The following is a 25861-nucleotide window of genomic DNA, read 5'->3' as shown; positions in this document are numbered from 1 at the left end:
ATTGGTCTACTGACTAAAGGGCACTATTCAATCCGCATCGTGTAAATTCAGTTTTACAGCGTGATTTAAAGGGAACGTTTCCACTTTAGAAGAGACTGCATTCACAGTAAACACTGCATATGCCGGCTCAATTGGGAATTCAGCTTCAGCTTTACAGATTGGATCGAGCCCTAACTCCACTTTACTTTTTATCTGCTGCCCAGAATATCTCACAGGGCCATAAAAAAGAATTGGTGTGTAAAACATATGCAAGGTATTTGTCACACAGCCTTAAATCTAGAACCTGTTTTGCTTATATTCCACTCCTTGTACTCTGTGTCATTACCAAACATGTTCAGTATGGCAAGGAGTGGAATGACAGCTAAACAGACTGGTACAAGCTCAACTCGGCAACAAAAAGAAACGTCCCTTGTTCAGGACCCTGTCTTTCAAAGATAATTCATAAAAATCCAAATAACTTCACAGATCTTCATTGCAAAGGGTTTAAACACTGTTTCCCATATTTGTTCAATGAACCATAAACAATTAATGAACATGCACCCGTGGGACGGTCGTTAAGACACTAACAGCTTACAGATGGTAGACAATTAAGGTCACAGTTATGAAAACTTAGGACACCTTTCTACAGACTCTGAAAAACACCAAAAGAAAGATGCCCAGGGTCCCTGCTCATCTGCGTGAACGTGCCTTAGGCATGCTGCAAGGAGGCATGAGGACTGCAGATGTGGCCAGGGCAATAAATTGCAAAGTCCGTACTGTGAGACGCCTAAGACAGAGCTACAGGGAGACAGGACAGACAGCTGATCGTCCTCGCAGTGGCAGACCACGTGTAACAACACCTGCACAACACCTGCACGTGGTCTTGGATGGTTGAGGGGCAGCTCTTGAAGGGAACTGGGGGGGGGTTTGGATGGTTGGTGGCCTGGCGGTTGGGAGCTTGGGCCAGTGGCCGAGAGGTCGCTGGTTTGGGTCCCCGATTCGACTGGGTGGGGAATCTGTCCTTGTGCCCTTGGGTGGGGCGCTTGACCCTGGTTGCTCTTGTGGGTCGCACTGGATGGGAGTGTCTGCTGGATGACTGAATGTAATGGGCGCCGAAGACGTGGATGTCAATTAAGGCAGCCCCCCGCACCTCTGATTCAGAGGGGTTGGGTTAAATGTGGAAGACATTTCAGTTGAAGGCATTCAGTTGTACAACTGACTAGGTATCCCCCTTTCCTTTCCCTTTCCCTAATATAAATCTTGAGCGGCTTCACTGCAGGAAGATTGTATGTTTTGAAATTCAATCAAATATATACAAATAAAAGTTAAACTGTAACTCGACCACTCAGGAACATTCACTGTCTTCTTGGTAAGCAACTCCAGTGTAGATTTGGCCTTGTGTTTTAGGTTGTTGTCCTGCTGAAAGGTGAATTCATCTCCCAGTGTCTGGTGGAAAGCAAACTGAACAAGGTTTTCCTCTCAGATTTTTCCTGTGCTTAGCTCCATTCCATTTCATTTTTATCCTGAAAAACTCCCCAGTCCTTATTGATTACAAGCATACCCATAACATGATGCAGCCGCCAATATTCTTGGAAATATGGAGAGTGGTACTCAGTAATGTGTTGTATTGGATTTGCCCCAAACATAACGGTTTCTATTCAGGACAAAAAGTGAATTGCTTTGCCACGTTTTTTTTCTTTCAGTATTACTTTAGTGCCTTGTTGCTAGCAGGATGCATGTTTTGGAATATTATTACACTGTCAATTATTAGTGTTGCGGAGTAACTATAATGTTGTTGATCCATTCTCATTCTCAGTTTTCTCCTATCAGAGGCATTAAACTCTGTAACTGTTTTAAAATCACCATTGGCCTTGGTGAAATTCCTAAACGGTTTCCTTCCACTCCAGCAAATGAGTTAGGAAGGACGCCTGTATCTTTGTTGTGACTGGGTATATTTATACACTATCCAAAGTGTAATTAATAACATCACCATGCTGAATAGGATATTCAATGTCTGCATTTTTATTTTGACCCATATACCAATAGGTGCCCTTCTTTGCGAGGCTTTGTGGTTGAATGTGTGTTTGAAGTTCACTGCTCGACTGAGGGACCTTACAGATAATTGTATGTGTGGGGTACAGAGATGAGGTAGTCATTCCAAAATCATGTTAAACACTATTATTGCACACAGAATGAGTCCATGAAACTTATGTGACTTGTTAAGCAAATGTTTACTCCTGAACTTATTTAGGCTTTCCATAACAACAATGTATTTCTCAAGACATTTCAACTTTTCACCTTTATTTAATTTGAAAAAAATGTGAAAAATATAATTCCACTATGACATTATGGGGTATTGTGTGTAGGCCAGTGACAAAACATCTCAATTTTAAATTCAGGCTGTAACACAACAAAATGTGGAAAAAGTCAAGATATGCGAATACCCTTTGAAGACACTGTAGATTCATGTCTGTTATATAAATAGTAAGTAAAAGTGTATTTATTTATATATGGGCACAGCTTATCAGACAACAACCTCTGTCACGTTTAGCAGGCAGACAGCAATTTAAATCAAACAACTATTGCGCACTTAAACCCCTAGGGGACCCACACAGCCCAGAAAAGTGCTCCTCTTTTTCTGTCGTGCTACTCTACAATCACTCGAGATGGAGGGGTGAAGGAATTTGTAAGGACAGAGAAAGAGAGAGAGAGTGGGAGGGGAAAAAACGAGTTTCTATTAGAATTCAGGATTTGCAGCTGTGGAGTTTCTGGGCCCTCAAAGTGAGCCAATAACATTTGCCATTGTTGCCAAGCTAGAGGACTCAGACTTCCTGGCAACCCCAAACTAAATTACCCAGGCTTTTCTGTGGGCCTAGAAACAAGCTCTCTGTTCCGCAAACAAAAAGGGCATTGAGACGAGGGGAGAGATGGCCTCCCGGGCTCCTGAAAAGCCAACTCCGAGCCAATGAATGAAGGCAGAGGGCTCCCTCTATGAGAACGGCTGTGGGAAATGGTAGTGATGTCATTATGAATGCATTTCTGAATGTTTTTGTTGCTTGCTTCTTCTCTCTGTCCCATCTCGGGTTCCTAGAACCCCCCCCACTGTTCCCTTCCTGTCTCATTATTGAGAGCCCACCAATGAAAAAAAAAAGAAAGTTAAAGCCCAGTCCCTGGGACCCCAGTGAGGCACGGTCTCTATGGAAACGGGAACACAGTGCTGTAGGTCGTCAGTTCCTCTTTGAGACCAGTGTGGAGGACATGAGGAGGAGAGGGTGTGGGGGGGGGGGGGGGGGGGGGGGGGGTCGGATCAGCAAGAATTTGGACACCTTGAAAACAAATTTGTAAGCCCTCATTTATGGGCCTTTTCTTTAAACAAAAGAGTTTTAAGTCAGATCAGGCATGTGCTCACTCAGGGCTCGGTGTGGAGTGGTATACAGACCTATTCATTCACTTCCCTCATTTAATACTGAATGCTACTTGTTACCACATGACAGTAGAGAAACAGAAAATATATGTTTTTGAATCAGAATCCCCTTTACATCACCAAGTACATTTAATACACATATTTTACTTGGTGATATGGTGCTGCTAGTGATCAACCACATTTAGAGACAGAATACAGACAGTGAAGTTTAAACAAAGTTTACATACATTATATTCAACTAGGTAGAGTGAGCACAGAGCTATTAGAGAATGAGCAGATATACACTCTATAGTGGGTATACGGTTGGTATACAGAGTGCAATGCACTATAGTGCAGTTATTTTGTGTACAGTTCAGAGATGGCTTGATGCGGTGACCAGCATAGAGTGCATAGTCCTTTAGTCTCTATGGGCCAGATGGCCGGATGGCCAGTTGGCGGAAGGTTTTGGTCACAAGTACATTTTTGGAGGAGGGGGTGACCGGAATGGGAGGGTTCAGCGATGATCTTTCCTGCACGCTTTCTTACCCTGGAGTAGTGCAGGACCTCGATGGAGGGCAGGTTTGCAGCCAATGACCCTCTCTGCAGACCGGACAATCTGTTGCAGTTTTTACTTGCAGCGGGCAGATGCAGACCCAAACCAGACGGTGATGGAGGAGGTGAGGATGGACTCAACAACTGATGCGTTAAACCGGATCAGGATCTACTGGTGTGCCTTCTTGGTGACCGTTGTGATGTTGTCCTCCCATTTGAGGTTGTGGGAGACGATGGTCCCCGGGAATTTGTAAGATTCAGCCATGCTAACAGCTGAGCCATCAATCTCGAGGAGGAGAGATGGTGGGGGGAGGGGGCGTTTTCTGAAGTCAACCACCCTTTCCGCGAGTTCCATATTAATGGGACCTGGCCATAAGCCGGTCGACCTCTCCACGGCACATGGACTCATTGGTGATGAGAACGACCACAGTGGGGTCATCTGCAAACTTGAGCAGTTTGACAGATGCGTTGTTGGAGGTGCAGTCATTGGTGTAGAGTGAGTAGAGTCGGTGAGAGCACGCATCCTTGCGGCGCTCCGGTGCTGAGGGATAAAGAGTCCGAAAGGTGTTTTCCCAGTTTCAGGTGTTGCGTCCTTTTGGTCAGGAAGTCAGTGATCCACTGACAGATGGAGTTGAACACGTTCAGCTGAAAGAGTTTGTCTTGTAGCAGCCGTGTGAGTCTGTCGTCGTGGTGATCGTGGCTGGAGATTTGTCTCTCGCCTGATCATTGTTGCGGTTTCTTTTTTTCCTTTTTTTTTGTATGCAATGACTGACATGCAGTATTTTCCTTATCTTTTCCATTGACCTGTATTTATCTATACTTCTGATCGCCATCCAGTCTTTGTTCCTCCGTGTCATCAACAGGTCTGCATGGTGTGATTGCAGTAATAATGCAAAACCTGTCTCCCCATTAACCTGGTTTATTCCCCACTCTCAACTCAATACCCTTACAGGCAGGAAGAACAAACAAACAATCTACAGTTGAAGTCGGAAGTTTACATACACTTAGGTTGGAGTCATTAAAACCCGTTTTTCAACCACTACACAAATTTCTTGTTAACAAACTATAGTTTTGGCAAGTCGGTTAGGACATCTACTTTGTGCATGACACAAGTAATTTTTCTAACAACTGTTTACAGACAGATTATTTCACTTATAATTCACTGTATCACAATTCCAGTGGGTCAGAAGTTTACATACACTAAGTTGCCTGTGCCTTTAAACAGCTTGGAAAATTCCAGAAAAATGATGTCATGGCTTTAGAAGCTTCTGATAGGCTAATTGACATAATTTGAGTCAATTGGAGGTTTACCTGTGGATGTATTTCAAGGCCTACCTTCAAACTCAGTGCCTCTTTGCTTGACATCATGGGAAAATCAAAAGAAATCAGCCAAGTCCTCAGAAAAATAATTGTAGACCTCCACAAGTCTGGTACATCATTGGGAGCAATTTCCAAACGCCTGAAGGTACCATGTTCATCTGTACAAACAATAGTACGCAAGTATAAACACCATGGGACTATGCAGCCGTCATACCATTCAGGAAGGAGGTGCGTTCTGTCTCCTAGAGATGAACGTACTATGGTGCGAAAAGTGCAAATCAATCCCAGAACAACAGTGAAGGACCTTGTGAAGATGCTGGAGGAAACAGGTAGAAAAGTATCTATATCCACAGTAAAACAAGTCCTATATCGACATAACCTGAAAGGCCGCTCAGCAAGGAAGAAGCCACTGCTCCAAAACCGCCATAAAAAAGACAGACTACGCTTTGCAACTGCACATGTGGACAAAGATCATACTTTTTGGAGAAATGTCCTCTGGTCTGATGAAACAAAAATAAAACAGTTTGGCCATAATGACCATTGTTATGTTTGGAGGAAAAAGGGGGAGGCTTACAAGCCGAAGAACACCATCCCAACCGTGAAGCATGGGGGTGGCAGCATCATGTTGTGGGGGTGCTTTGCTGCAGGAGGGACTGGTGCGCTTCACAAAATAGATGGCATCATGAGGAAATTGTGTGGATATATTGAAGCAACATCTCAAGACATCAGTCAGGAAGTTAAAGCTTGGTCACAAATGGGTCTTCCAAATGGACAATGACTCCAAGCAAACTTCCAAAGTTGTGGCAAAATGGCTTAAGGACAACAAAGTCAAGATATTGGAGTGGCCATCACAAAGCCCTGACCTCAATTCTATAGAAAATGTGTGGGCAGAACTGAGAAAGCGTGTGCAAGCAAGGAGGCCTACAAACCTGACTCAGTTACACCAGCTCTGTCAGGAGGAATGGGCCGGAATTCACCCAATTTATTGTGGGAAGCTTGTGGAAGGCTACCCGAAACGTTTGACCCAAGTTAAACAATTTAAAGGTAATGCTACCAAATACTAATTGAGTGTATGTAAACTTCTGATCCATTGGGAATGTGATGAAAGAAATGAAAGCTGAAATAAATCATTCTCTCTACTATTATTCTGACATTTCACATTCTTAAAATAAGGTGGTGATCCAAACTGACCTAAGACAGGGAATTTTTACTAGGATTAAATGTCAGTAACTGTGAAAAACTGAGCTTAAATGTAATTGGCTAAGGTGTGTGTAAACTTCCGACTTCAACTGTATTACCCCCCCGTTTTATATGCTTACACAAATAGGTGGCGGTGCATTGTTTCAATCTCTGATATTTCTGGCTCAATTCAATCTGTATCGTTGAAACGTTACATATTGCACGATGGAAATTTAAAGGTAATTTCCGGGTTGACCTTACATATGCAGCGTTTACCTCGAATGCAGTCTGCTCAGCACACTCTACACATGTAGATAACAGTATTTCATGGCATTATCTTCCTCTTCACTCAGATGTGTTTCATTTGCTTTGGTTGGAGAACACAAAGGCAGTCAGAAGGGCAACAACAGACGGAGATGAAATCATTATAAAATACCGAAGCGAACTGAATACAGAGAACATTGAAAAGACTGCTGCGTTAAAATAACATTATCTCTGCCATAACGTTCAACTTTATTTTAAAAGAGCATACAGGGGACACATTTCAAAGACACTGTATATCCATAACAGAAGATAACAGAGGTAAGGATTGGTAATGGGACTATGGTATTGCCGCAATGCATCACTTTTCAGTTTTCCCAGCCGCCACCAGAAAGCTGACCAAGATCCCAGCCAGCGTCGACATGAAGGTCACAAGTGCTCTGCGCCTTCCTAAGGTGATCCCTGTGTGGCGGCTGAACACCCTCCCAGGACTCTCTACCCAGTCCCTAAAAGCTCTGCTTTCATCCTCACTGCCTGTACTGGACTCCCCACCCCTCCCTACCCTCCCTTAAGGACATTTACATACTCATTAGCCCCCCCCCCCCCCACTGCATTATGTTACATTAGGAATAGGACTGGGAGGGTGGGGGTGGGAGGCATACTCCAAGTTGGGGATGGGAGTCGAAGGGTGGGAGGGGGGGTGGTCTGCAGATTACGATTCAGGGGGAACATTATTCAACCACTCTCTCTCTCATGCAGATTCGGAGCAGGAGAGGGATGAGTACTTCTCTCTGATTGATCCCCACTCTGGGGCAGAATATTGGATGTATCACAGCCAGAGGCTGGTACTGTTCTGCGGAATGGAATAGATGGCAGGGAAGAACAAAGTACACAATGAAAAAGTACCATTGACCCTGATAACAACAGAACACAGCTTGGCTATGATCACAGCATGGTTTCTGCATAACATGTGGGTTTCTGCAGGGCATGGCAGTCTGGCAGAAGCAATTTACAGATCAATCCGCACAGCGGAGACTCCAGTATTCTGCTCAAACCCTCTCCTCCTCTTCATCCTCCTCCTCCTCTACGGCATGGCAGTATTGCTGTTATGGCTGCTGTTGATCTATGGCAGGGTGAACTTGAACATTTATTTCACTTCTCATTTCTCCTCCCCAGTAGTTAAAATGTGACGCCCAGAGAGACTCACATCTACTTTAACACTCTTCATAATTGACTCCCCCTCTGTCCCGAGAGAGAGAGAGAGAGAGAGAGAGAGAGAGAGGGAGGGAGAGAGAGAGACAGAATCCCACAACCCAATCAGAGATCTGGGAGCAGAGCTTTTCTCTTCTTCTACAAAAACAAACACTTACGTGGCTCAACACCTGGTGGCGACACAAGATGTGATTTCTTCCCCCGAACAGCCGCCGGGGCCTCCAGCACATCTTATCAGCACATAGCAGCGGGCCGCTGCAGCCCAGGCAATTTAAGCCCTGTGATAAACATAGCAATTCCCCTAGAAAGCTCCGGAATGGAGGACGAGGAGAGGGGAGAAAGAGAATGAGAATGAGGAGTGAAACAAGGAATGATAACCCAGAAAGGGTGAGGGGTGGGACGTGCAAGTATGGATTTGGACAAAGTATTTGTGTGCTTGTGATGGAGGGAGTCTTGTAGCCTAGTTGCCATGCTGAGAATTGGTTGTATATGGAAAATGTTAACAGCTCTCGTGTGTCTCATAACAGCAGGTTGCTAGACCAGAGGTGGTGGTGTTGTTGTTGTTGTTGTTGTTGTGTGTATGAGAGTAGAGACGACCAGTGGCCATTTGGGCATCTGAGGAATGCTCCACTGACTTTAGATTCATGCTGTGGAGATAACAGCAGATAGTAATCCCACAATTCCCAATTACATGTCCATCCATGCCTTCCAATGTCAGAAAGTGTGAAATGGGGTATTGATTGGCCATCCACCCCACCTCTGTACCACACTGTGTTCCTCTCTGCTTCTGTATCAGTGATCAGGGGTCATCCTTCACTGTATAAACTACACTGCATAAGTAAACAACACAAACACAACTTTGTCAACTCACCAGGCTCCTTTCCCACTGTTCTTCAAGTTTAAGCCAGTGTTGTGGAATATAATGTTTCTCAGTACGCTACGACGTTTAAGCCAGTGATGTGGAATATAATGTTTCTCAGTACGCTACGACGTAGTTCTTCAAGTAAGATTTTCTCAAGTTTCATTTGTTTAAGAACCTTAGGGTTGGTACCTACCGAAATTGTGCCACTTGTATTTTCCTACCATACTTTTCCATAAACTCCTCAGGATAGAGCAGATTTCTAGGCCAATGAAAACGTTCTTCCTCTGGGGTGTCCCAATTTTCTAGGATTCTATATGAAACCTTCATGAAGCTACATCATTTCCAGAACAAACTACGGTCAATCCTTTTATCTTTTACCCTAGATGCAGAGGGGAGTAGCCATTGTTACTGTACAAAACTCAAGTCAATAAAGCCACCCTGAAAAACATTGACCGTAGATGCATCTCAAATTGACTTCAAACTTGGGTATTTTATAGGGGGTTGAAATAAAACACAGATTAATACTTTGGCAAAAGATAACGAGACGTTTATCAAAGAGTTTGCAACATTTTTTTTTTTTTTTAAACAGGATTGTTCAAATCTATTTCAAGTACTCTGAAACGTAAGGTCATTTTTATCAGTAACTATTGAGAGAACAACATGCTCATAAAATAAGCATCTGGTATGTTTGATTGAGTCAAATGGCCCAGTGATGTAAGAGGGTTAGGACTTCATAGCTAGATGTATGCGTCATCAAGTGTTTCATAGCTGACAATTACCACCGCATTATACAGACGTATGGTAATAACTCCTATAGCCTTTTGAGGCAGACTCTCTAAAGTTAAGTAGTGCCCTCAGGATGGTAATAAAACAAGTGTTCTTTGTTAATATGTCTGTTTGGAAACATTTATTAAAATAATACGGGCTAAATGAAACATGCCACAACCAAACATCCCTAAATGTGAGGAAAGGAAAAACGTCAATGATCGGAATCAGTAATAGAGATAAGGCTTTGTCAAGGAGTTAATTTAATGCAGTGTTTCTTAATCCTGGTCCTGGGTACCCAAAGGGTGCACATTTGAGTTTTTTTCCCTAGCACCAGACAACTGATTCCACCAATCAAAGGTTTGATGAGTTGATTAGTGGAATCAGGTGTGTAGTGCTAGGGCAAAAACTGTAATTAGCAGGACCAGGATTATGAAACACTGATTTAATAAACTACAAAGAATCTCAAATGAAGCAAATAATGTAGCTGATTTTGTCGTTTATGTAATTCAAATCTGTAAAGAAGTAATTTAATATTTTGTCTTACACACATAGAAAATAAGATATAAAAATACATTAGAAACTTAGAACAATGGCTGCAAATAGACATATTGTTTTCTCGTAGGCAATCATTTGGGTATGGTTACACACAATTCATGGAGTAAATGCTAACAGAATGATTTGCACACTCAGAAAAAAAACACCAGTTCAAGAATAATGCTGTCAAAATAGCACAAATAAAAACCTCTGATAATAGCATAACATGCACGTCATTAAGGGATGGGATTGCCATGCTTTATTGGCTATGATATGTTTTCACTCACAACTAATAAAACCATTTGTTTGCCACCATTATTTTATCACCAATAACATTTTATGTAAAATATTAGTCTTACTTCAAAGTCAATCCATTATCTTAAATAATAATAGGTATGACAATAATCAGAATCAGAATCTTATTGAGAATACATACTAATTCATCATTTATAACCGATCATAATAATATGCAATTGCACAACAGAACAATTTCTGAAACATAATACTGAGACTGAAACTAAACGGCACACACATTAAGACACAATCTGAGACACAGAAACTCTCCATAAACCACTAGAGGCCATTCTGTTGCATAGTAAATAAAGAAGGGGATGTGGAGCAATGTTTTGGTGTAGACCGGGAAGTACATGCAGGCTTTACAGTCAACCACCTAGTTACCACAATCACATAAACCCTTCACCTAGAACTACCGCAGATGCCGAGTCAGCAGATGTCTGGTCACCGAGACTACCGACCCAATACTCCTCTATAGAAAGTAAATCAGGAGGGCAAAAAAAGACAAGTCCTCATCTCATGTGATAGGTGATAGAGAACTACATCATGGTAGAGAACTCAGCTCTACGGGTAGTGGGATGTCTATGCCAATGACAACTCCTACATAAGGCAGTCCAGAACAGCACTTATAACAGTGAAACACAGTCTATTTATAAAGAACCACAGACCCTCCACTCAAGGAAAGGTAAAGACATGCTCGACTATCTGGAGAATGTCAAGAAAAACCTTGGGACTGTCCTGGCATGAGTAGCTACTACTACTGGATATAATAATTGGGCAACTCTGAGCTGAGGCCCTCATCCACAGACAAAGACAACCGGTCTCAGAAGATTCATGGTGAAAAACCATAAGAAGGCCAATTAGACATGTTACCGCTCTGTTTTACAATCATTATAATACTATTTCTCCCTTTAGGACATTGATAGGACTGTGTAGACACTGACTCGGACAGTATTGGTATACTCAGGGCCGGCTCTATCATTTTGAGGGCCCCAAGAGAGATTTGGTTGGGGGCCCCCCCACCAAGCGGGCACATTTTTTTTTGTGGCCCCCCTCTTGATAACGGAGAGACAAATGTACATTCTAAAGTAAATTTCCTGCAATTCTACACATTTTGCCATGGGGTGTAGAGAAAATGTTGCAGTTTTAAAGCAAGTTTTCTGCACTTCTACAGATTTTGCTATGGGGCGGAGAGAATCTTTTTCAATTTCATAACACATTTCAGGCAATTCTACTCATTATGCCACTGGGGCAGAGAGATTTTTTTGTTTTTACAGTTTTAAAGCTAATTTCCTGCAATTCTACCAATTTTACCATGGTGTAGGGAGAAATTGTTGCAGTTTTAAAGCTAATTTCCTGCAATTCTACATATTTTGCCCATATTAACCCAATGAGTCCCACGGCGACGCTGGCACGAGTTGGACTTCTTATGTTGCTTATGCCTGGAGCCGGCCCTGGGTATACTACTGGTATACTACTGATATTACTACTCTATGGAGCACAGGAGGCTGCTGAGGTGAGGACGGCTCATAATAATGTCTGGAATGGAGTAAATGGAATGGTATCAAACACATGGAAACCACAGGAGGTTGGTGGCACCTTAATTGGGGAGAGCGGGCTTGTGTTAACGGCTGGAGCGGAATCAGTGGAATGGTATCAAATACATCAAACACATGGTTTCCAGGTGTTTGATCCTTTTCCATTTGCTCTGTTCCTGCCATTATTATGAGCCGTTCTCCCCTCAGCAGGCTCCTGTGATGGAAACCATGTGTTTGATGTGTTCGATACCATTCAATTTATTCCATTCCAGCCATAACTATGAACCCGTCCTCCCCAATTAAGTTTCCACCGGCCTTCTGTGCTATGGAGCCACCAAAAAGTACTCTTATGTATGTATGGAACGGGACCTACTGTGTCTGTCTAGTGTAACAACAAGGCTGAGGTGACTGACTCCGTCTCAGGGCATCTCTCAGTGGCTGACAGACTGTGTGTACTGACTTGTCCTGCAGCTTAAAGGCTGATGACACATTCAGATATCAGAAACCATGAGTAAAATAAGGCACTTTGTCGTTTTTTACACTTCAGTTAAATCCTCAACCCCGAATTAAAATGAAAGGTTGTTTTGGTCTTCACTCTCCATCCACAGAAAGAAAACAGGATTGTTTTCATGACATAAAGGTTTTCATTACAAATTTCTCTTTACAATAGTCGAAGGTATAAAAGACTATGTTTTTGAAAAATAGATTTTTTTTCTTTCCCATGAGCACCCATGTATAATAAAAGTGTCTATTTTCTTTACATTGGTGCTCTCCCCCATTTTTACACATGTATCTACAATTTCAATACATTTGTACAGCAGATAGGCAAGCATGGCTTTTACATCCTCAAAGAAACAGTTGACTGCAAGATATTTCTTTATGGCAGAAAAACAACAACGACAATGCCAGGTAACAGGGCAGGTACTTTCCTTCTATATGCTTGAAACTCTCTGTTTGACCCGAGGGCCTAGATTAAATCAGGTGAAGTGTTAACCGGCGATAGCCGACACCCAACACAGCGGATGTTTTGGCGGTGTCGGAGATGTAACTGCATTGCAGCTGTCAAATTGGTGATCAGCTGCTCTTGATCATTGTCACAAAGCCACACCCATCCCACTCGCGTTAGGAAGTGCAGAAGAAGAAAGTGTAGGCTATATGGAAATAATGACGCCAAATCATGAGGATTTCTATCAGCCTAATCTAGGTGTAGATTACATCTCATATTCCAGCGTTTGAACTTGTTATCAAGGCTGCATGGAATTTCTCTTAATGTGACTCCATGCAGCCAATGGCAATGTCCGCTTTAGGTATAATGCCAGGAACCACTTGTGGATTTGACAGCTCTAACTCAGTTTCACCTCTGACACACAGCCAAAACAACCACTATGCAGATTGTCTGATTGAATAGAGCCCCTAGTCTCTCTTCAAGTCCTGCTTAAATGAACCCTCCTCAGTCTCCATGTCATAAAAGACCCAGGACTTCATAGTCAGTGAAGAGAGATGGGTCATCAGTTGGCAGGGCTAGATGGAGAGAGAGAGAGAGAGAGAGAGAGAGAGAGAGAGAGAGAGAGAGAGAGAGAGAGAGAGAGAGAGAGAGAGAGAGAGAGAGAGAGAGAGAGAGAGAGAGAAGTGCATGCATGCACGCACTCGGCAGGACTCACCACGCTGCTATACATTCATAGTCAGCTCATTTACCATGACAGTGGGAAGGTCACCTGGGCGATGTGGCAGGACCAGGGGGTACGGTGATTTTGGGCGGTCGGGGAGTGGAGGTTTGCATCCTTCTTGATCTTCAGGAGGCGACCAACCGGGCGTTACCAGGGTGTTTTAGAGTGTGGTGTGTTTGGGGGTTGCTTGGCGGGGACTCGGTCAGGGAGGATAAGAGGGGGCATATCAGACCTTATTGCTTAACAATGATTCAGTGCAGGTCTAGAGCCAGTATCTGTCCCCCTAATAAGCAGACTGGGCAGGCAGGAGGTGGCTGCCAAGCCATTGTAGTGTGTCCATTAGTCAGGTGATGAGAAGCTGTGCCTTGACTGACTGTAACAAGCCAAGGCTGCTTTTTTCCCCTTCTACCAAAGAACTGATCTGCGGGCAATGGCCAGGTCGTCATTGGTTGAAGATTTCAGAAGGTCAGGGGTTAGTTGCCAGTGGCGGCTGGGGGGGGGGGGTTAAGAAACAAACAGAAAAGAGAGAAAAATTATAAAAAGAGAGAAACAAAAATGAAAGGAAAGAAAAAAGATAGAGAGGAGATTAGTCTCAGCTAGCGACAGCAGGATGAAAACATGGCTTAACTAATCAGAGCTATACCATGCATCCATGCAATCCACCATGCGATTTCGCCACAACTGTGACCGACCAATCTACACGTGTCACCATATGTTTCCATATCTTCCACAACACCTTCGCTTTGACCGAAGCCAGAGCGCTGGAAGCAAAACGCCGTGTCCGAAATGAAAACAAATCATGCATCCTTCTGTTTGTATAGATAAAGGACAATTCATATGATGGGTTGATTGAATCCAAGAGTTCAGGAAGAGCTAATCATCTATATCCTTAACAATGTCGTAAAGTCATGAAAGCATGATTTTACATAACGTGAAAGACAGTCCCGTCCCCTCGTGTTAAAAAGGAGGAAATTAAAAAAGACAATTACAGTAGTTCTAATGGTTAGTAGCAGTCAAGTAAATGGACAGTAAATCTAGGCAGAGGGAAAGATCCAAATGAGATGGAGGAAGGTATAGTCGTGGACAACAGTCAGTAAAGTTATTGTTACCTGACTGCTAATAAGTATTAGAGCACTTCAGAGGTTCAAGAGTCAAGCGGCTAGTAGTGGTGGACGTGAATATAAGTCTCATTGTTTTAGAATCAATTAATTTTTGAGAGGATACAGTGAGAAATTCAAGAAGACCACATCGTTGTGGGAAAAAATTATTTTGGGCCAAAACAGTGTTTGTCTTTTTTTTTTTTTACTCAATATAATTTTTTTTATTGCCTTTTCAAAGTATGTTTTCTATTTACAACAAGCATGAAAATCTTTGCTTTAATGATACAAAGCAACACTACATGGTATTTTCTAGAATAGCACACTAGCCATGGAAGTTTAAGCTGTGAGCATGCTAAAGCCGTCACTTCAGCCAGTGCCCTCAGCTTAGGAGACAATATACAATTCACAGGACACATAATATAAAATGCACTTGCATATAAACACTGAAAAGGTCCTGTCTTTTGTATAAAGCCCTAAAATATATTCAAAAATATAGGACATTTTCTAAAGTGGTGCTATAAAGCTGCTATGATGCATATTTGTCTTTCCTACAAATAGCCCTATAGAATAATCCTTGCTATTTCTGACATTTCATATACATTCCTGCTTTATATTTTTTATATATATTTATATATATATTTCAAGAAGCCACAAGTAAATACTATTTTCTTTGCAACAACAAAACATTTAAAGAAGCTTACAGTAAAACATTAAAAAAAATTCTCAAGTGGAATATTTCTGGAAAATGCATTCATACTCTGGCAATTTCTCATCCAAAATGGACCCTAGAATTCTCTGTCCACTCCACAGTGGTCCGTTTAAGACGTATGCAGCTTAGATCATATGTTTCATTTCATCGTCTGAGGTTCTGCCCTTCTGACTGGAGCAGAGGAGATGAAGAATGCTTTTGACTTTTTAAAATCATTCAGTGCAAAATAAGATTTGTGCCGTAGTCTCTCTTTTCAAATGAAGCAACATTCAAACAGATGTAAAGAAAAAAAGAAAGGCTTCCTTTACCAGATTGACAAAATATTGTAAATCTTACTGTATTAAGAGCTTAAGAACTGTATCGTTGAGAGCTGTTGTAAAATGCTTTCTAATGCACTGTAAAGTGTCCAGAGGAAAATCTAAATAGGATATACTGTATACAGTGCCTTCAGAACGTATTCAAACCCTTTTACTTTTCCCAGATTTTGTTGTGTTATAAAGTGGAATTAAAATGTGTTTCATTGAAAAAAGATTGTCAATGATCTACACAAAATACTCTGTAATTTTTATTAATGGGAAATAAAAGAGTAATAATATGTTGATTAGATAAGTATTCAACCCCCCCGAGTCAATACATGTTAGAGTCAGCGATTACAGCTTTGAGTTTCTGGGTAAGAGTTTTTTTCTCTAAGAGCTTTGGACACCTGGATTGTACAATAGTTTCCCATTATTCTTAAATAATGTGTCAAGCACTGTCAAGATACCACCAGAGCATTTTGCCAGCAGCATACCACCCTGCATCCCACCGCTGGCTTGCCTCAAAAGCTAAGCAGGGTTGGTCCTGGTCAGACCCTAGATGGGACACCAGATGCTGCTGGAAGTGGTGTTGGACTCTGTCCTCTTGTCCCCCCCCCCTCCCCAAATATCCCAATAACCCAAGGCAGTGATTGGGGACATTGCCCTGTGTAGTGTTTTGTCATTCATCCCCCCTCCTCTCCCCTGAACCTATTCCCCATGTCGTTGCTGTAAATGAGAATGTGTTCTCAGTCAACTTACCGGGTTTAAATAAATAAATAAAAAGATGGTTGTTGATCATTGTTAGACAGCCATTTTCAAGTCTTGCCATAGATGTTCAAGCCAATTTAAGTCAGAAATTTAACTAGGCCAGTCAGGAACATTCAATGTTATCTTGGAAAGCAACAGTGTATATTTGGCCTTGTATTTTAGGTCATTGTCCTGCTGAAAGGTGAATTTGTCTCCCAGTGTCTGGTGGAAAGCAGGCTGAACCAGGTTTTCCTCTGGGATTTTGTTTATGCTTAGCTGTATTGCATTTATTTTTATCCTACAAAACTCCCTCGTCCTTGCCGATGACAAGCATACCCATAACATGATGCAGCCAACACCATTCTTCAAAATATGAAGAGTGGTACACAGTGATGTGTTGGGTTGGATTTGCCCCAAACATAACGCTTTGTATTCAGGAAAAAACGTGTATTTCTTTGCCACATCTTTTACACTATTACTTTAGTGCCTTATTGCAAACAGGATGTATGTTTTGGAATATTATTTTCCTACAGGCTTCCTTCTTTCCACTCTGTCAATTATGTTAGTATTACAATGTTGTTGATCCATCGTCAGTTATTTCTTATCACAGCCATTAAACTCTGTAACTGTTTTAAAATCACCATTAGCCTCATGGTGAAATCACTGAGCGGTTTCCTTCCTCTCCGGAACTGATTTAGGAAGGGGGCCTGTATCTTTGTAGTGACTGGGTGTATTGATACACCATCAAACGTGTACAATTAATAACTTCACCATGCTCAAAGTGATATTCAATGTCTCTTTTTTTACCCATCTACCAATAGGTGCCCTTCTTTGCGAAACACAGGAAAACCTCCCTGGTCTTTGTGGTTGAATCTGTGCTTGAAATTCACTGCTCGACTGAGGGACCTTAAAGATAATTGTATGTGTGGGGTAGAGAGATGGGGTAGTAATTTAAAAATCATGTTAAACACTACTATTGCACACATAGTCCATGCAACTTATTATGTGACTTGTTAAAACCTGTTAAGGATAGGGGGCAGTATTTTCACGGCCGGATGAAAAACATACCCAAATTAAACTGGTTACTACTCTTGCCCAGAAACTAGAATATGCATATTATTAGTAGATTTGGATAGAAAATACTCAGAAGTTTCTAAAGCTGTTTGAATGGTGTCTGTGAGTATAACAGAACTCATATGGCAGGCAAAAACCTGAGAAAAATCCAACCAGGAAGTGGAGGATCTGAGAATTGTAGTTCTTCTTTCTAGTCCCTTTCGAAGCTACAGTATTTGTGGGGTCATGTTGCACTTCCTAAGGCTTCCATTGGCTGTCAAAAGCCTTCAGAAAGTGGTTTGAGCATTCTCCTGTCACTGGGCAGAGTATAGGAGCTCAGTTACTGAGTGGACTGCCTGGGGACAAAGAGATTGGATATGCGCAGTCCCGCGAGCACGCTGTTCCTCCTTTTTCTCCTTGAATGAATACGCTATTGTCCGGTTAGAATATTATCGCAATTTTATGTTAAAAATACCATAAAGATTGATTTTAAACAGCGTTTGACATGCTTCTAAGTACGGTAATGGAACATTTGGACTTTTTGTGTCTCGAATTGCGCTCACGCGTTAGCCTTTGGATAGTGACCTGAACGCACAAACAAAATGGTATTTGGACATAAATATGGATTATTTCAAACAAAAACAACATTTCTTGTGGAAGTAGCAGTCCTGGGAGTGCATTCTGACAAAGATCAGCAAAGGTAAGAGCATATTTATAATACTAATTCTGAGTTTATGTTGCCCCAACTTGGCGGGTGTCTGTATAGGTTTCTGTGATGGTGAGCTATGTACTCAGGATATTGAAAAATGTGCTTTCTCCGTAAAGCCATTTTAAAATCTGACACAGCGGTTGCATAAAGGAGTACTGTAGCTATAATTCTTAAAATCATTGTTATGCATTTTGTCAACTTTTATGATGAGTATTTTTGTAAATTCACCGGAAGTTTTTGGTGGGAATACATTTTCTGAACATCACGCGCTAATTTAAAATGCTGTTTTTGGATATAAATATGAACTTGATTGAACAAAACATACATGTATTGTGTAACATGATGTCCTAGGAGTGTCATCTGATGAAGATCGTCAAAGGTTAGTGCTTCATTTAGCTGTGTTTTGGGTTTTTGTGACATATATCCTTGCTTGGAAAATGGCTGTGTGGTTATTTTGGTCTATGTACTCTCCTAACATAATCTAATGTTTTGCTTTCGCTGTAAAGCCTTTTTGAAATCGGACAATGTGGTTGGATTAAGGAGAAGTGTATCTTTAAAATGGTGTAAAATAGTCGTATGTTTGAGAAATTTAAATGATTGGATTTTTGAGGTTTTGTATTTTGCGCCCTGCTGTTCCATTGGATATTGGCTAGGCGTTCTGCTAGCGGAACGTCTGTCCTCAACAGGCATATTATTACTAGGCTTACCATAGCAAAAGGGTTGAATACTTACTGACTCAAGACTTGAGCTTTTCATTTTTAAGTTGTAAACATTTCTAAAAACAATTCCACCTCGACATTATGGGGTGTTGTCCACATCACTGACACAACATCTCAACTTAATTCATTTTAAATTCAGGCTGTGAATACTTCCTGAAGGCACTGTAAATCTCTAGACCCCAATTGATGTACTGATTTGATAGTGTATTTACTATTTTGAGACCGTTCAACATCTTTGCCAATATGAGCTGATAAAAAGGCCCACATTTCAGACGCCATCTTAGCTTCCTCCCTGCTTCCACCAGAGTCAGCCTGCCTCTTACATACAGGCTTGACCGGTTGGCCTGCACTCAATCCACCTGCCTCATGGTTCAACCCCCAAAACAGCACTGATACGTCAATCATATTATGTTGTATTACAGTAATGTTTGGATAAACCAAAGTTTTAATGGTGTAAAACTGTTCATCAGAGTGTGGGAGCCAAACCTATGAAGAGGTAGATTGAATACAGGCCTTTGTGCAATTTCATCGGATGTTGGTTTCTCATTAAATTTGTCAGTGTTACCTATCCTTTACCATTATTATCATTCATTATCATTATGGATTAAGGTTTGACCTTTTAGTAATAATACCCTTTGTATAATATGCACTTCTTAAGTAACTCTATATTACAGTTATTTTTATATTCATTTATTTGTTTTAGGGCAGATTTGAGCTATCAAGTTTTCAGAGGCAATTCACAGACAGAGCTACAGTGCCGAAACCTGAATATCCTTACACCCAGTTTGTATATACTGTTAATTATATATGTTAATTGTTCCACATCATCTAGCAGCAAAAAAAGGTGATTCGTGAATTGGAGTTATTTAAACAGTATTACAGTTTAAACAACTTCACTGGGTTTTCAACTTCAATGTATGTACTAAAATGTAGGTTTATTTATCCCAAAATTTCTGCATGTAGGCAGTTTTCAATTGGCATTTGCATCACATTTTCTGGCACTTGCAAACACTTCACTTGATTGGGTACAAGTAATTACCTGTAGTGAAATGTGATGATACACAGTGTGGGTGTATGTACAAGGCATACTTGGTGTATTAAGCACTAGGGTACAAGGATAAAACAGAGTAAAGGCACTGATAGAGAACAGATCCTGCAAATTTCTTGTTGCTTGTGTAATTTCACAAATGGTTTCTTCTCTAATTACTACCTCGATTAATTCTCAATATTCAGTGGGAGTATTACAAGTTCTGTATGGACTTAGAAAAGAAGGTGTGACGTGTGTAGACTTTAGCGAGTAAAAGGTCTGACTGTTTTGTTTGTTTCCCTATCTGCAGAATCAAACCATTTCCAGTCTATAGCCTACCATGTGTCCATCCCTCTTTACTTATAACGTCGTTGTTGAGACTTTAAAAAAAAATACTGTCGGAAAAATGGGAAGATACTGCAGACCAAATAGACCGTGAAAAAACCCAAATAGAACATGACAGGTTTACACCCACTTCTGTGTTGTCCTTGACAATACAATGGGTCAGGTTCTCCAAAAATCAATTTCCGCAAACAAATAAATACAAATGGACATAATTGATCAATTAAAACGTTACATTATCCACGTAAGAAGCTGAAGACTTAAGTGCATTTGAAATAAAATTGCCACCTTCTCGTTGAACGGAGGGGGAAACTAAAACACAGGCAATTTGATGTTCTTTTCTTTGAAGGGGTATAGTCCATTATTTGTCATCGACATCATGTCAGATTCATAAAGTCATCGAAATAATAGAGTAGAGTAGTTTGTTTTTTAAACGCAGGTGTGTATGTTTGTGTCTCTACCTAGATAGCAAAAGCATCATTAGGCTACTGTGTTGTGGTCACTAGTTCTCAGAATCACCTCGTACAGCCCTCCACGTATGCACTCTGAGAACAAATGTATTCCAAATAAATGTTTCTCAGAGGCCAAGACTAGGAAGGGTGTGCAGTATGTTGCATCACATCACAAACCGGAACGACTAGCTGAACAATTTGTACATGTTGCAAAACAGATCAGGACCAACAGTGAGCAGGCATTGGCAATAAAACACAAATGCATAAGAGCTAAACTAACCTCTGTCTGCGGTCACTATCCTTTGGTAAGGATGGACCCGCAGTTCGTGCCTTCGAACCTTAGTCACTGCACCTGCTCGGATTGCAACAACATGACCAAAACAAGGATTAGGTAATTTCCTCCTTCGCCGTTTCCATCAAGTCAATTCGTCATATCATCAAGGTTTACACGACCAAACACATGTAACACAATTAGGAAAAATCTTTAGAAATACATGTTAAGGCACAAATTATACTCATATACTTCATCGTAACAAGGAGAAATCTTGGACATAGTAGCATTCGTGACTATGGAGTAACCTTGACTGTAAGGATCCATTGTTTTCTTGAGTCCTTGTTACAAATTTGCAGAAATTAGGCATTTATGCATACACACATACACACACACAGAGGGGAGCTTTACTAGTCACATAATCTCAGGTTGCGCATCAGGAAGTGCATCTCTTCAGTTATTCGTTTGAAATATAATACTGATCACTCACTCTCTGGTTAAAGCCCAGAGATGAAAGCTTTTAGGCACATTTGCAGTAGTAAAAAAATGAACATCTCTTATAAAATAATTTAAAAAAAGAATAGGTAGAAAAAAAGGCAATGAATTAATTAAGTGATTAGTAAAGCGTGACAGTATTGTATAGATTTTCAATCCCAGACATAGCAGTCAGTGGAACAGTCGCATACCGTAGGTCTGCGGAAATATACATATATGAATGTGTGTACAGGATGCACATACACACTCACACATAATGCATGGCGTTAAGGCCCGTGCCTCTTTGGGGAGGTTTGGCCGGTGTAAACATCAGTAGTGAGGGAGCCTGTCTGTCTGTCTGTCTGTCTGTCTGTCTGTCTGTCTGTCTGTCTGTCTGTCTGTCTGTCTGTCTGTCTGTCTGTCTGTCTGTCTGTCTGTCTGTCTGTCTGTCTGTCTGTCTGTCTGTCTGTCTGTCTGTCTGTCTGTCTGTCTGTCTGTCTGTCTGTCTGTCTGTCTGTCTGTCTGTCTGCCTGCCTGTCTGTCTGTCTGTCTGTCTGTCTGTCTGTCTGCCTGTCTGTCTGTCTGTCTGTCTGTCTGCCTGCCATATGCCCGGCTCTTGGTTCATTACACTCAAAGGCAGCTGTGAAACAAAAGCGCATGAGGGGCTCAGTAAGGATCCGTGAAACTCTTTTAGCCTTTCGTGGGGAAAGCCACACCTATAGAATAAAGGAAGGGAACGGTGAATTAGTGCCAGGAGTTCCTGTCTGTCCTTTGAGAAGCAACACACACCAGGCCCCTATTCCCGAAGCCATTTTAGGACACTCCGTTTGAGTGGATGCAAAAATGCGTTATACTATGTTGTTCACTCACTGACTGTCATCTGGAGTGGCTACACGTGAGCTGAAAGTCTCATTCTGTCAATATTTTTCATAAGAGTGAAGTTAAGACTGTCAGTGTCGGGACAGAATGTCCTAAAATCCCTTCGTGAAGAAAGCCTGTCAAGCCTAGATGCTTTAACTGCAGGTGCCCCATCGCCAACACACACCATCTCCCCCATTGGCTCCGCAGCCTCTTTCTGTCGACCCCCACTGACCCCTCCCCGTCCTCATGTTACCCCTCAGGACGCCCCCAAGCCACACCCAGAGAGAGGGGGGCGCCCCCAAGGGGGGTCTGCAGCAAGGTGGAGCTCAGTTCTCCCTCATCATCGTACACAAATATATCATCATCATCATCATCATCATCATCAGGACAGGAAATCAAAAAGGGTTGATCAGTAACACACACGTCACTTTGAACAGACGTTAAAAGAGGAAGGGCCGAGGCTTCCCCTTGTGGCTTGTGGATGCTCAGAGAGGGACAATCCTCAACCAGTCCAGCGTGTGGTGGCGCGGAGGGAGGAGGGGGATGAGGAGGTGGGTGTGTGTGTGTTGTTTGAGGGGATGGAGGGAAAGAGGGAGTGAAGGGGCATTTCTTTAAAAGGGAGGCCGGTTGGAGGGCTCTCCTCGCTGCACAGTGATGGGAAAGTGACAGGTCTGAAACCCCAGGTAGAGGGGCAGCTCTTCGGCCTTTGAGGACGCTGTATAGGTCACACAAGAGAGAGAGACAGGGTGAAATCTTCACTGGGCTCCGCCGCTCCTCGACCCCCCCCCGCCACCCCCCCCCCCCCCCCACAGTAACACCTACACTCACTCACTCAACCCCCCCCCCCCCCCCCCTTCTCCCAGACACACAGTTGGAGGCTTGGTCCACTGCATTAGGCGGAACTCTGGCTGCTAATGGCTGACAGGACACACCCTGGCTGTCTAGATTGTGCTCAACCCTATTGGACAAGCTGCTGTTGACATTTTGGTGCATTGGTAACAGTTCAGATTTACAATGTGCCTTTGGGTACAGTCTGTCTTAATGGAGTCAAGTCGCGTTTGTAATATGATATTTTCTAAAGTGGCTTTTTTCAAAGCCATAGGGCTGCGTGTGTATGCAGGGACTGGGAGAGAGGAGGGTAAGGACCCTTTTCCGAATGAAACCGCTCCCTCTTACAGAGCCAGTAGAGCACTTAACTTCCAGTTCATTTATGCACACATTTCTTAAAGGGCTTTTTAGAGGAGAGAAGTGTCTCATGATAGTGAAAAGAAAGATGCAGTAAAGAGCTGGAATGTTATTTTTTCTTCTGTTGCTGACCCCTCTCTTTCAGTGGTATCTCCTGGGAGGCTGGGGCGGGCGAGGGCGAGAGCAGGGGGAGTGTGGTATTATTCTGAAGGGGGGGGGGTCGTCGCAAAAGTGGGAATGGGGGCTGCGGGGCTGTATTTAGGAGGAGTGGCGCAGGATCAGCGTGGGGGCGGGGTTCCACTGGCCATGGGGGTGGTGGTGTTGGTGGGGGGCTGCGGGGCAATCGCAGGGGCACGCATGCTTACCTAACACCCCGCTGGAGTCGATGGGGTACTCCAGGATGGAGGTGGCAGGGGCCAGCGTGTAGGGGTAATCGTACGGCGACGCGTATATGAGGCCCGACTCGGGACCCTGGGTCATGACGCCCGGGTGGGGCGAGCCGTTGGGCATGCAGGTCTGGATCTGTCGGATCAGGGGCATTAGGGTGGGGCCGGCCGGGGTGGACGTGCGCAGGGCGTTCTGGGGCATGGGGGCGGGGCCGGCGATGATGCGGGGCGCCTGGGCGTTCGCTGCAAGAGAGAAGGCAAGGGCAGCTGGAGTGAGCGGAAAACACGGGAGGAGAAGGTGGAGGAGGTGGAAGAGGGAGGGGTGTGTGGAGAGACCAGAGGGGGAGGAGAGGTGGAGGAGGTGGAAGAGGGAGGGGTGTGTGGAGAGACCAGAGGGGGAGGAGAGGTGGAGGAGGTGGAAGAGGGAGGGGTGTGTGGAGAGACCAGAGGGGGAGGAGAGGTGGAGGAGGTGGAAGAGGGAGGGGTGTGTGGAGAGACCAGAGGGGGAGGAGAGGTGGAGGAGGTGGAAGAGGGAGGGGTGTGTGGAGAGACCAGAGGGGGAGGAGAGGTGGAGGAGGTGGAAGAGGGAGGGGTGTGTGGAGAGACCAGAGGGGGAGGAGAGGTGGAGGAGGTGGAAGAGGGAGGGGTGTGTGGAGAGACCAGAGGGGGGAGGAGAGGTGGAGGAGGTGGAAGAGGGACGGGTGTGTGGAGAGACCAGAGGGGGAGGAGAGGTGGAGGAGGTGGAAGAGGGAGGGGTGTGTGGAGAGACCAGAGGGGGGAGGAGAGGTGGAGGAGGTGGAAGAGGGACGGGTGTGTGGAGAGACCAGAGGGGGAGGAGAGGTGGAGGAGGTGGAAGAGGGAGGGGTGTGTGGAGAGACCAGAGGGGGAGGAGAGGTGGAGGAGGTGGAAGAGGGAGGGGTGTGTGGAGAGACCAGAGGGGGAGGAGAGGTGGAGGAGGTGGAAGAGGGAGGGGTGTGTGGAGAGACCAGAGGGGGAGGAGAGGTGGAGGAGGTGGAAGAGGGACGGGTGTGTGGAGAGACCAGAGGGGGAGGAGAGGTGGAGGAGGTGGAAGAGGGAGGGGTGTGTGGAGAGACCAGAGGGGGGAGGAGAGGTGGAGGAGGTGGAAGAGGGAGGGGTGTGTGGAGAGACCAGAGGGGGGAGGAGAGGTGGAGGAGGTGGAAGAGGGAGGGGTGTGTGGAGAGACCAGAGGGGGGAGGAGAGGTGGAGGAGGTGGAAGAAAAAGGAGGATAGAAAACACAAGTTAGCATCTATCACACATATCATAGGACACACTCAAAGAATATCAGATAAGTCAGGAATCAGAGAAAAAGCTACATAAACATACTGTTTGACAGACTGGCCTTAGCTTCCACTACACAGCATTTAGCACAATATAAGAGAGGTCTTCAAGGATTGCCTCCATTCATCTCTAGCACTGAGTTCGATTCTGGCACAACAGTGCTGGCTGGGATCTGTTCAGCACAAACACCATGCGATTGGAATGAGGCACGCATCTCCCTCAGCAACACAAAATGGACGCCCAGTCAGAGCCAGACCTCTCTTCCTCCTTCAAAAGAACTCGACCGAGTGCCACCCAATAGGACAGCAGGGAAACTAAAGTAACTAAAGAAACAACGAAAAATGCACCGAGGTGAACGCTGAATGTCGCAAGCCAAAAGCACACTATTCAATTCAGCCACTGTGCATGGCACCGCACAACGCTCCTGGGCTTGTCGTGAGCGAAAAGGAGCAGTTTGAATTACACTGCTCCCGGACAGACAAAGGGCTGTTCTACCGTGTCAGTCAGTGCCTGCCCCCCCCCGCCAGGGAGAGGGGCGCGGTGATGTCATTCTTACGTGACTTGATGTTGGCGTCTCGGTAGGTGCCGTTGAGGATGGCCAGCTCCATCAGCTGCATCTTCTTCAGGCTGTCCTCTCCCTCCGCCTGGAGCACAGAGACAC

The 25861-nt window shown here is 43.7% G+C and overlaps 1 protein-coding gene across 4 annotated transcripts in view; it reads right to left on the bottom strand.

Annotated features, from left to right (window-relative positions):
- Window positions 1-9660: 9660 nt before the first annotated feature.
- Window positions 9661-25861, bottom strand: part of LOC106605787 (KH domain-containing RNA-binding protein QKI) — a 103331-nt gene continuing 87130 nt past the window's right edge. The window contains exons 5-8 of one of the 4 annotated variants that reach the window (XR_006770183.2): window positions 25757-25844; window positions 23880-24167; window positions 21004-23044; window positions 9661-14059 (exon numbers count right to left, since the gene is read on the bottom strand). Coding sequence is in view for 3 of the 4 variants with exons in the window: in XM_014201729.3 (XP_014057204.1) it covers window positions 23773-24167; window positions 25757-25844 (483 nt within the window). In the remaining variant the exon portion in view is untranslated. Of the gene's footprint in view, window positions 23045-23183; window positions 24168-25756; window positions 25845-25861 lie in introns of those variants that run through there. The other 3 variants (XM_014201744.3, XM_014201737.3, XM_014201729.3) reach the window with 3 other exon arrangements.

Source organism: Salmo salar, chromosome 01, assembly GCF_965601325.2.
Source record: "Salmo salar chromosome 01, fSalSal1, whole genome shotgun sequence".
Taxonomy (NCBI): Eukaryota; Metazoa; Chordata; class Actinopteri; order Salmoniformes; family Salmonidae; genus Salmo; species Salmo salar.
The sequence above is the reverse complement of the archived record's forward strand: the minus strand, read 5'-3'. Positions and strand labels throughout refer to the sequence as shown.